Source organism: Amphibalanus amphitrite, unplaced genomic scaffold, assembly GCF_019059575.1.
Source record: "Amphibalanus amphitrite isolate SeventyFive unplaced genomic scaffold, NRLGWU_Aamphi_draft 001807F_arrow, whole genome shotgun sequence".
NCBI lineage: Eukaryota > Metazoa > Arthropoda > Thecostraca > Balanomorpha > Balanidae > Amphibalanus > Amphibalanus amphitrite.
In genome coordinates this window covers 49,174-61,217 of record NW_024883300.1, presented here as the reverse complement: position 1 = coordinate 61,217, position 12,044 = coordinate 49,174, and the positions used below count along the sequence as shown (strand labels likewise).

General features: G+C 52.3%; 1 protein-coding gene across 1 annotated transcript in view; it reads left to right on the top strand.

Annotated features, from left to right (window-relative positions):
- The window catches only part of LOC122375271 (DNA N6-methyl adenine demethylase-like), a 28,420-nt gene that overhangs the window by 3,442 nt on the left and 12,934 nt on the right, over positions 1–12,044 (top strand). The window contains exons 5-7 of the mRNA XM_043354556.1: positions 3,987–4,177; positions 5,572–5,734; positions 10,446–10,535. Of these exons, the coding sequence (XP_043210491.1) occupies positions 3,987–4,177; positions 5,572–5,734; positions 10,446–10,535 (444 nt within the window). The remainder of the gene's footprint in view (positions 1–3,986; positions 4,178–5,571; positions 5,735–10,445; positions 10,536–12,044) is intronic.

Below are 12,044 nucleotides of genomic sequence, written 5' to 3'. Positions count from 1 at the left end.
CTGACACTCATACCAGATCGGCTCACATTTTGATAGGGTGGTCTGGCGGGATGCTCTTATACGTCCCGTTTACACCGACCTCGGTAGACCTTGGCTATTCCCGAGGCGGTAGAAGTCACCATGTTGACCTCTCAGAGACGCTACTACTGCGCCACGGCGTGCTGGGCCGTGCAGTTGAGATGTTCAGTTCTGCATCGGACAGGTTTCAATTAGACACGTGTAATTCAATTATGTTAGCAGCCTAATTCGACCTATAGGTCACGCAGTTCCGTTTCTTTGATGGCCGATGATGCGGTAATAATCCTCGGTTGGTAGATGGCATCAAATAAGTTGCGTCGGAACATCTCTCTCATAAAGTCGTCCGCTCGGCTCCGTTCGAACTTATCCCGGACCTGGTGTGCCATTTCATCTCCATTGTGAATTATTTACCTTCGGCGAATCGAGACGACTCAAAGAGGGAAAATTGTTGCTAGCCCGCCGAGTTTAACCCGCGCCCTGCTGGGGGGGGGGGTGTTTGAACACCCCCCCTTGTGGTTTTTCGCGAATATCTCAAAAACGGCGGCGCGGAGCGCCGCCGTTTTTGGTACACCTTATCATGCATCAATTCTACACATGTTGTGAAAATTTCAGACCAAGGTCATTCAAGGTCAGGTCACCAGGTCACTTGAAGTGACCTCACCTCATAAAAACTTTCAATGTCTGTCATAGCTACACCGAGTGACCGATCGCTTTGAAACTTTCAGCGATTGCTAAGAGCAATAGCATGTACAAAATGTATATCTCAGAATTTTGATATCGATGACCTAAGGTCAGGTCAATTTTGCGACCTCCCCATTATAAGTCAATGGGAGAAAATTGAAATGCGCCTCTTTTGGATGAAAGACATTATAAACACTCCCAAACACCGAATTACAAGTGGTTTAGACACACTGAACTTAAAAATGGTGTCCTTGACCCTTGTTTATGCCCTGAGGTCATCTTAGGTCACGAATGGTATCTAACAGTTTTTCGCAAATAACTTTTGATAGAGGCATGCTAGAGCGATGAAAACGCCTTAGATGTGTTCAGCTCGACGATACGGATCGACTGATATGCAACATGACCCTTTCCGGTCAGGTCATGACCTTGACCTGAGGTCAAATTTTCAAGTTGACCTTTCAAGGTCAAGTTATAGTTCATTCGATGCGTCTTGACGAGAGGAACACGATGCCGGTAAAAGTAAGCTCGTACAAGGCTTGGGTCAAAAGTTATTGCAGAAAAACTGTTTCCGAAAAAATCGGCTATTTTTGCAGTTTTTGCCCCCTGCAGGCAAAACCGTTGACGTTAGGTCAAATCTGAGAGAATTACTCAGAAAGGGCGTTAATAGGGCTATCGAATGCGCTTTTCCGCGGCGCTGTAGCTCTATTGGTTCCCGAGTTATGCGTTGGCTTCTTGGAAATTTTCGACATTCGACCTGGAAATCGGCGAAATTTTGCCTTCAATGACCTCTGGTGACCTGACCTTTGACCTGACCAAAAAATTGACCGAAGTGAATTCGTCATTATTTTTTACGCTCTTTCGAACGCCGCCTTCCGCGTATCGCTACGTGGCCCAGGAGCCGAGTTACAAGGGGGGGTGTTCAAACACCCCCCCCCAGCAGGGCGTGGAAATCCAGGACCCCCAGCAGGGCGCGGGTTAATTAGTGAGCTTCTGAATTCGGTATGTTCTGCGCCATGTAGCTAAATATGCCGGTTTCGGAATAAAACCGACTACTAAGGCCCACAGAGACGGCACACGCCTGTAGTGTCGCCCTCTGCTCACTATATCATTTATCGATGCGACACCCTTCCCTCCGGTCAGTTTCCCGAATATGGTGCCGCTGCGACCCTCGCGGTACTTAGCGGTATGGGCATAGAAATAAAGACGGTAGGGGGCCTGTTGCATGGTATTTTGTCGGGGAGTCATCGTCCCCACTGCAGAATAGCGCTGGAGCGCACTATGTAGAAAGTTATTTGTGCACGGCTTTGGTAGTTAGACCCCATAGCATATTCGGTAGCGATAATATATGGTTTTCATTATCGACTAGTGTATTATCGTCCGTTTTTGGCCCGTATTGCAGCAGGCAGCATACTGGGCAATCACTACCGTTCCTATGGGCAGCTCGGTAGCTCTCAGCACAGACAGCCGAGCCACATTCAGACTATTCTCCGGGAAATGGCCAAATTTAGCAAATGACAGCTCCTTTACAGAATCCTGGTGGTAAGTACCAGATATCGCCATTCGAAAGTGAGCAGGAACTTTACTATTTTGAGAAGCATTGTCGAGCTGTTGAACACCGCAACAAAAATAAATTGCGCTTTCTCACGTATCATTGGGCATACTCCAAATTCCATGCCATCGTGGTGTGTGAATGCTTCGCTGGCACCGACTGGTGGGAGGTGTCGATTTTAGTACTCGTTTTACGTCACGGCCACGGAATAGCACGGTACTCTTGTCTAACATTAACCCGGTATCAATGCTCTCAGTAAGGTGATGGTACTGTTCGTAGCTCGCGGTTAATCGCACTGACCGGCCGGAGCTGCCGCTGTACCTGTTCGAAAGTGATCAGGAACTGGACTATTTTGAGGAGTGCCGTCGAACGGGTGTCTGCCCAGCGGGCTGTTTAGGTGTTAGCTGCTGAGGCGGTTTCCTCCTCCTGAGCTGACAAAGGGACTCTACCACCTCCCCAGTGTCGGAATAGAAACGGCGCGCTGGCTTGTCAATGTGCGCCATTGTGGCAGTCACATCGCGCGGAAGCCTCGCGTGGACCTGTGGAGGCCCTGTCACCTATAGTAGCCGGATCCCTCGCCTGGACCTATGGAGGATGGCCCTCCTGTCACGTGGCCGATCCCCTCGTTATGGGATTATGGAGCTCCTGTCACGTGGCTGGCCCCCTCGTTTGCACCGTCGGAAATCCGTGGTGCTGCCCGAAGACACCCGATACCTGTCCCATCGGGCGCCGCAGGGCCTCGCAGATGCTTACATAATGTGCGGCGTTTCTAATATTAGATGGAACCGAAGAAGGCAGCAGAGCTCAGAGCACGAGGCCTTTTTGCACGCTACAGTCCAGAAAGTTCGCCCTCGCCGAAAGATAGTGCGACGAAAAGAAGTATTAGTAGGAATTCGCGGAATGTTTGTATTGGAGTCTATTTACGTTTACAGACCAGTCTGCTTTCTCCCTGGATTTCCCCTCTGTAATTGGATGTCAGTGTTGTGCGAGTCTCGTAGTGTTTTGCTGCCCCAGCGCCAACAGCATCTGAACAGCCTGAGCAGAAAGTCAAGCGTCGTAGGAAACTGCTTGGAATAAGTATCTGTATCCGAATGGTGTGCTGATTTCGTGTTGTGTTGCGATTCCTATTGCGCGAGGAGATGCACAAAAAAGTCGCTTGTCGCTATGCATTTCACTGATATCTGAGCACTTGGTATATCAGTTTGTTTTAAAGATGCTCTACGGCGTTACCATGCCGGTTCAGGTGTTCAGCTTCTGATAGAGGCGCATGCATGCATCAAACGAGATATGTCACCAAAGTTCCAATCAAAGCGGTCTGTTGTCATACAAGGAAGTGTGGAATCTAGTGATCGTCGATAGTTACACATTCCTTGACCAGCTTCTCGGAGCACCTTGCATAATCAACTGTCTCGGAAGGTGTCGGATCAATAATTCGCGGTGCATGGTAGATTGTACTGTGTCGTCAATGCGCCACTCAGCATGTGTATTGTGTAAGCCTATTCACCAAGCGTTCAGGACCTCCCCTTTTTCATCCTAGTCAGCCCGCCTCCGTGTTTACTCGTTCCCTTCTCAGAACACGCACATCCCTCCGCTCAAAGTTTATCACTCCGCCTCTCACAGCCCAACCCCCCACTCACTCGCCACTGTGCTTTGTATCCTTCTCGCCAACAGCTCGCCGCTCTCACCCGCCTTTCTCACCCTCCGCGCCCCCTCTCACTCACTCCTCTCTCTGGTTCAGGTGCTCCGGCGGCGGGACGATTCCGAACAGCTGTTGGCGGTGGCCAAGCGGCGGCCTGGCCACCGGTGCCGCTTCACCTTCCTCGTGCTGATGCTGGTGGTGTGGGACGCGCTGGCGCCGCGCCGAGCCGACACCCTCTACAGCTCGCTGGTGGAGCGGCTCAACCGGTCGGCCACGCCCACCAGGAGAGGGTGGGTACGGGAGGCCACGCCAACCAGGAGAGGGTGGGTACGGGAGGCACGCCAACCAGGAGAGGGTGGGTACGGGAGGCCACGCTAGCCAGGAGAGGGTGGGTACGGGAGGCCACGCCAACCAGGAGAGGGTGGGTACGGGAGGCCGCGCCCGCCAGGAGAGGATGGGTACGGGAGGCCGCGCCCGCCAGGAGAGGGTGGGTAGAGTGACCACGCCCACCAGGAGAGAGGCGAGAGCACGCCCACCTGCAATTGCATGGTAGGTGGAACCACGCCCACGTCTGGAGATGCTCGCTGAGGGGGTGGGCTACCTGAGCAAAACCCACTGCTGAGTCTGTTATTAAAAGCACGCCCACACAAAGAGGCGAGCTGCACTGACCACGCCTGCTCATCGAAGGGGTTTCGTGACAACGCCCACTCGCAGTTTCAGATTACATAGGCCACGCCCGCTTTAAATGCGGTCAGCTAGTGATCAGAATTTGAGCTCACATCCGTAAACGAAGGGCTAGCTGTAACGAACTCGTCGTAATTTGGTGGCATATTGCATTACATATTACCTTTTTTCCGTGCAAGTCGCCGGCTAAAGCGCGTTGGGTTGCGTTACAAAGTCGCCGCTACCTCCGCCTATCTGGCTGAGTGGCCTGCGGCCCGCGCCGTCTCGACGGCTGAGGTGACAGTAGTCCAGTGGAGTGTTTTCACCCGGTACTGGCCGCTCAGAGCGTCAGCACGAGTCCCTTGGCTGGGAGTCCCAGGTCGATTTGAATGGAAAACCCGACAGTGACGGAGCCGGACCTCGTCTTCCTATACCGGACGTAGAGCCATGGAGCGATGGGTCGAACTGAGCGTAATGGGGCTGAGCAGTGGGTGTATTTGTGTAACGCTATGGATAGCTTAATGGACGAGCTGCCAAAGGTATGCTGACGTCATGACTTCTGTTTAGTCAGCAATGATGCCGTTTTTCGCTGTATATTTATAGCGTAAATGGCTGTATCTATTGTTCAGGGCCACCGACCCGCATTATGACTTCTGGGCTTTCCTCGTTAATTCACTGTGGACCAACCATCACTAAAAATACGCCATCTAAATACCCAGCCGTCACAGAACAATCACCGTTGCGTAGTACGCTTGCTTTGATGACGCCTGTTTGCTTTGATGACGATCACATGACCGCAAATAATAAGCCGGTGTAAGCGGTCAGCGCGGCGGCCCATTTAGCGGCTCTGAGCCGCCGCCAAACTCCGGTCCCCGGCGGGGACTGCTGCGGAGCTGGTGGGGGTGGTCCCCTCCCCCCCCCCACCGGACGGGGAACGGGTGCAGCACTGGTGTACCCACCCACCCCCTCCCCCGATAGAGGACCTCCGTGGAGCTGGTGTGACTCTCCCCCTCCCCGCCAGGTGCGGCGCCAACCGGCCGCGGACCTGCATGTGCCAGGGCCTAGACTCCCGCTCCGAGGGCGCCTCCTTCTCCTTCGGCTGCTCGTACAGCATGTACTTCAACGCCTGCAAGTTCGCGCGCAGTCACCAGGCCAGGAAGTTTCGACTCAACCACCCCGATCAGGTCAGTCGGGACGCTGGGCGGGACTTTGGTCAGGGTACCTGAACTTGTGGCCACTGAGACACTGTGTTAGGATAATTTAATCTTTTATTGGGTTTAGTTTATCCACATACATGTTCAAGGAAAGCTCACTGTTTGTGTAAACTAGTCATTGGTTTTCAAATGAGCTGTTGGAATTGATTGGCATATCCTTTTTCTCATTTGTGTGACAATTTTGTTGGAGTTTTCCATGTTACGATAGACGGGGATGAAACGCACTCATCCGTCCATCGATTGAGTTCCAATGAACCAACCTGGAAGGAACTGAAATTCCGGATAACATTGCAAATCTCTTGCAACGAGTTACCCCGAAGATTAACGAAAGGCAAAGTTCTGTTGTCACCTGGTGAAGTCCTGTTCCGTGGATTTTCCATCGCTGGGGTAGTTACATAAGGCTGGGTCATTTCATCCTCATTTTACGGCTTCAGAGGAGCGCCGTTTCGCCGCCGGGCCGACGCTCTCGTACAGCGCCGGTTCGCTCTCGCCCGGCTGGGCTTTCCTCAATAGTGTCGATATCAGCCGTCGCTTTGGCCCGCTGCCGAAAGGTGATTACAAGAGGCAAGGCCGGCGTATTAATCCTGTACGAGCTGTTATTATCGTGAAAGGATCCGATCGCGGTGTCATTTCGGCTGAGAGCGCTCTGTATCCGCTGAAAATGGAACGGCCGGCTGGTCTCGGCTATTTAATTGGGCAGCAGGGCAGTGCTACACAGCTGTGACTATTGTGCTGTTTTATATAACTAACTACAGAAATTCGTTTTTTTCAACAGTGCTTGTCGGAAAACGAGATCGCGGGACGGGTTGATTAGTTAAGGGTTACTGGACCTACAATTTTGACCTTCTAAAAAGCATGGAAGGCCTCTTGTATTGCGATTTATGACCAACCTTCAGTAGCTGCTCATCATTTAACGCATAAATGCGAATTGCAGGAGCAGAGCTAGAAGAGAGTGGATTGCTCGAACACCCCGAAACTGAATGGAAACCGGGGCCGTTACCCGGATGTCAGGTGTACTGTATACGGTCATGGCTGCTCGTTGTCACCGTTATCAAAGAAAGCACAGCTCTCCCATAGAGCGGCCCACCTTTGCCGGCTCTGATCAGCTCGTCGCTCTGCCCCGGTAACTGGCCTGCGGTGCTGTGATATGTGGTGTATATGTCGGCTGTGGGCGGCTTCCGGGGCTGGTCTCGTTAGTTCTCCGACACACGGCGGCCGGCGGTGTCTTTTTAGGACAGCGCAGATACAGAAATACCTGGAATACAACAGAGACAGAAATAGCGGCCGGTGATGAGCCGGTTACAGTGTCGGGGCGGCTGTGTGATGAACCGCTGTCAGCCGGGCCGCTGTAGTGAGCCTGTGGTGCAAGGGGCGGCTGTGATGAGCCGCTGTCAGCCGGGCCGATGTGGTGAGCCTGTGGTGTGAGGGGCGGCTGCGATGAGCCGCTGTCAGCCGGGCAGCTGTGGTGAGCCTGTGGTGTGAGGGGCGGCTGTGTGATGAGCCAGGCCGCTGTGGTAAGCGCCTGTGGTGTGAGGGGCGGCTGCGATGAGCCGCTGTTAGCCGGGCCCCTGTGGTGTGAGGGGCGGCTGTGATGAGCCGCTGTCAGCCGGGCCGCTGTGGTGTGCCTGTGGTGTGCCTGTGGTGTGGGGGGCGGCTGTGATGAGCCGCTGTCAGCCGGGCCGCTGTGGTGTGCCTGTGGTGTGCCTGTGGTGTGGGGGGCGGCTGTGATGAGCCGCTGTCAGCCGGGCCGCTATGGTGTGTCTGTGGTGTGTCGGTACGGCTGTGATGAGCCGCTGTCAGCCGGGCCGCTGTGGTGAGCGCCTGTGGGGTGTCGGGGCGGCTGTGATGAGCCGCTGTCAGCCAGACGGCTGTGGTAAGCGCCTATGGTGTGAGGGGCGGCTGTGATGAGCCGCTGTCAGCCGGGCCGCTGTGGTGAGCCTGTGGTGTGAGGGGCGGCTGTGATGAGCCAGGCCGCTGTGGTGAGCTGAGCCGCGCCTGTGCCGGCCTGTGTCGGCCGGTGCGGGCCGGGTCTGCGTTCTGTCCCCCGCTGAACTCCGGCCCGGCGTCGGTTTGACTCGGCGGGATTCCCTGCCGAGGACACAGAATGGAGTACCTGCGGAGGGACCCGCCGTTCCTGGATCCAGTGCGTGGCAGACTGCCCGGCAGTTCATTGCTGATCGGTCCGGGAGGATCGATGGGGCTCGAACTGTTTCGCGAATATGAGGCAAGTCGGCGCTGGCAACTGAAGAAGCATATCTGCATCAGAACTCAGAAGTCCGTGTTGGCAACTGCAGAAGCCAATATAACCAGAAAGGCTGTTTTGAAAACCTAGAAGCTACTCGCGCCAATCGATGTTAATGTTTAGAGCTTGCTTATCGGAAAGGGTGACGTTTTTTTCATTACCCAGTTTTTTGATAGGTACTAACTAAATCATGATAAAATGATTGGTTTTGCCCACAAATAACTTATTAATGCGAGATTTGCCCCCGGGTAACTAGGTACCTACGCTCTGAAAGCTTTCTTGAAGAAGCGGACTAATGCAAAAGTAAAGGGTAAAAACGGCAGAGAAGCTGGTATGTGCATAATGTAGTGCACCCACATCTTGGCCGAGGTCTTATCCTCCGCCTGGCTGACAATCCTCTGCAGTATTGGGCCTTCCCTCCGGCCGGGAACGTCTAACAGATCTGCCTGCATAGAATATTACGGAGCTCGATATAGACATGACTCTGGTAATATTGGCCATCACATGAGCCGCTGTGATGCACGGACTCCAGGAATGGGCCTGGATATAGCTCCTCTGGTCGGTGGCTACCTACTTTTGTTAAATGGTTTGTCTGGCTGGCTGTGTCTATTTCTATGTGTTTTGTCGATAAACGTGGGTATTTTTGTCATGTCTGAGCTGTGATGACCAATAGTGGGAGCACTGTAAATAAATGAAATGAAAAAAACGAAGTTTATAACGTATTAGTATAACTGTCTTCTTGTCATTTCCATAATCGATATTCGATTGTTTGCAATCTTTGAATACTGTACTTTTGTTTTGTCCAGTTATTTACTTATTGAGCATCGCCTGAGGATATTTTGATAACGCCTAGCTTATTTCTGTTTGTGAAGAACACCTATATACATCTTGGTATGTATATTCCTCGAAGCCGGCAGAAAATGGCAGCAGTTCCTTGGACCGTTTGTTGAAGCAGCGCGTCTCTCTCAGGCGGAGAGGGATCACGCGGCCCTTACGGCCGGCCCGCGGGCGCTCCCCGCTGCTCCGCGCACTCATTGCGCCCTCGTTAGTCGGGTCGGCCGCGGCGACTTGTTGCCGCCTCTGCCGGCCTCCCTGAGAGGTGCACGCTAATGAGCGCGTGTGGGGGAGGCCCGTGCACCGCCCCGCGGCCGACAGAGGCGCAGTGCAGTCGTGACATCTGCACCCCTGATCAATGCGCGTCATTATACTGACACGAGGATAGGCAGAGCGTGCTTTGATCTCCGTGAAAAGAGGTCCGCTCTCCTATAACTGGCGCCTGTATGGGATGAAAACGATCCGGCGTGCACGTATTATCCCTGCCCACGGCTGCTCCGCCGGGCAGGGCTATCGGTGACCCGGGGACAGCACCGAGCCTGTCGTTTTTCTACCACTGGTGTCCTCTCCACCCTGCGGGTTGATGGACGCGTGGCTGATGAAACTGCTATCTATTGTGAATTCAGTGACAATGGGCCACTACCTGAGCCCAGTTTCGCGGTACGCCGCTACACGCCGCTGCCAGGTATTAGAGCTGGGTTTCCATGGAGACATAAGCAGAATTGCCCATTTAGCCCAGGTGCCCGCCGCCCGAGACGAAGCCATGTCTGGCTGTCGTCCAATTTGTAGAACGCAGCTCGGCGCTAACTGCGCGATGGAAGAGCTCGCCTTTTGTTTGGACGGCGAGGTCGGGCACTATATTTGGCCGCTGACAGGCTCGTAGAGCGGCCAAAGTTGTGGTCGTTTTCACCCCATTGGTCGGTAATGATGCATGGTCAGGGGCGCTGCTCCTAGCTAGGTCAGGGTCAGCAATACGGCGCGGCGAGTGCTCAGAACTTCTGCAACCGTAATTAGAAATTGAAAGGACTCGAAGTGCTGCGGTGAGTCCATGAATTACCTTCTATCAAAACGGCCTTTTTTACGCAGCTTTATCAGAAACTGTTTCATAGCACCTGAGTAGTTTGTCATTTCTAAAGCAGTAGAGCAACACCTCATTATCTGTTTACAGTTCTTACTTCTGTTTCTTACTTAGATATACCTACTAGTTTGTGGCACGCTCATGTTTTTCACAATAGTTTTTACGTATGTTCAGTGCCCCTCTGACCTAAGTATATCTGTACCTAAGTATAATCGAGACTATTGTCTGGAGGGGTATTGTCGGGGAGCTGGTGCTCATACCCTGGGCCACAGGTGCTCGGTTATGGCCGGGGAATTGGAGCTCCTTCCTGGGCCGCAGGTGGGTGAGTATTTCGGCCGGCCCTTGAGCGGCACCCGGCAGTACGGTTCGCTGGAACGACGACTGGATTAGAGGCCGGTATGAGAGGCTGCCGCCGTTCGCGGCAATGCACCCCCAGCTCACAGGGCGGGGGGCTGTCAGCAGGAGCCGCGGGAGGGGGGCAGGAGCCGTGTTACCCTGAACTCACGGAGACGGGGGACTGTCGGCAGGAGGCGCCGCTGGAGCAGGAGCTGCAGGAGCTGGCCACCGAAATGGCGCCGCTGTACCGGCGAGTGGCTCCTGTCGCCTACCAGAACCAGGTGAGAACCACGAGCAGTTGATAAGAAGCAGGTGAGAACCACGAGGACAGGTGAGAACCTGTGGAGCCCTGTGGCGCTAACTGAGTCCCCGAGTAGCTGGAACTCCCTGCTGGTCCAGGTCGATATCTCGGAACGATAGATCCGAGATAAACATAGTCCATATAAGCACTAAAGACGGATCAGCTGCGCGCTTTGAAGCGATGTCGGGGTGTCACCGGTGTTAGAGCCTAGCGGGAAGGTTCCTGGAAGGTGGGACGGACAGACGCGGCATTAGTCATTACGTCATTGGAAAGGAAGAGAAGTGAGTGGAATATTTATCAGAAATTTTAGAGGGTGATTGAAAAGCTGGTGCATTTTGGAATCTCTTAGATGAAATAAAAACAAACTTTTCTCTGCTTTGAGCTACATTTTTCTTTTTTACTTTGACGTTAAGGTAGAACGAATCTCGCGTGTCCGGAATTCTAGCTGCTTTGAATACTCTGCCTTCGACGTAAGCCGTTTTCGTTGGCGTCCTGTGTATCCAGATAGGGAATTACCGTTGGCTTTATACAGGCAGATGAAGAGAGGGCACGCTGAGAGCTTCAGTGGAATTGTTGACAGCCAAACATCGCATGTAAATTGATTTTGATTTCGAACTTTTTAAAAAGTCTTGATAGAACTGGTCTGGTGTTTTCATCTGTGAAATTTGTATTAACCCGCGCCCCACTGGGGTCTGTGTATAACACGCCCTACTGGGGGGGGGGGGGGCTATTCATAGCCCCCCCCCTCCTAACTCCGAAACTACTGGGCCGATCGTCAAAATTCAAACGGCGTCTGATAGCCCCGGAAAAACTGTCGAGCGAAACCTAATTTCATTGACCTCGAGGTCACCGATGACGTCACAGGTCAGGTCAAAGTAAAAATTATTAGCACTTTGGCTTATTCACATTTTGGGCTCTGGCCGCCGTCTTACAAGTCAGATCAGGCTCATTTTTGGTTTCCACACTCATGAACAGATGCTCTAGATACCTTGAGGGTACCAAACTTGTACTTTGATTTTCAGGTCAGGGTCAGGTCATCACAGGTCACGGAAATATTATATCATGCGTCGGTCACGTGACACATGTTTTATGGTCCATTTAGGCCATAGATTTGGAATTTCATGTCGTCTGTGTCATTTGAGGTCATTTTGAGTCGAATTTAGCTTAGGTCAGGTCACTTTCAGGTCAAAAAAGGTCAAATTTTGAAGTTAAAATTTTTCAACAAAAAAGGTGATTATTGGATGCAGTTTGAGCTCAGGAACACGATGGTGCCATTTATATTGGTGTACGATGTCAAATACGTACTAAAAAATTGATTAGAAAAATTAATAATTGTGATTTTTTTGCAATAATGCGTATAACTTGGCCATTTTTGAAGATATTTAGCTAAAACTTGCTAGAGTTAGTCATATTCATGCGTTCTGTCACATATATTCCGGTTTTTTCGAAAAGTCAAAAACTTTTTGAAAAAATATAAAAATATAAATTT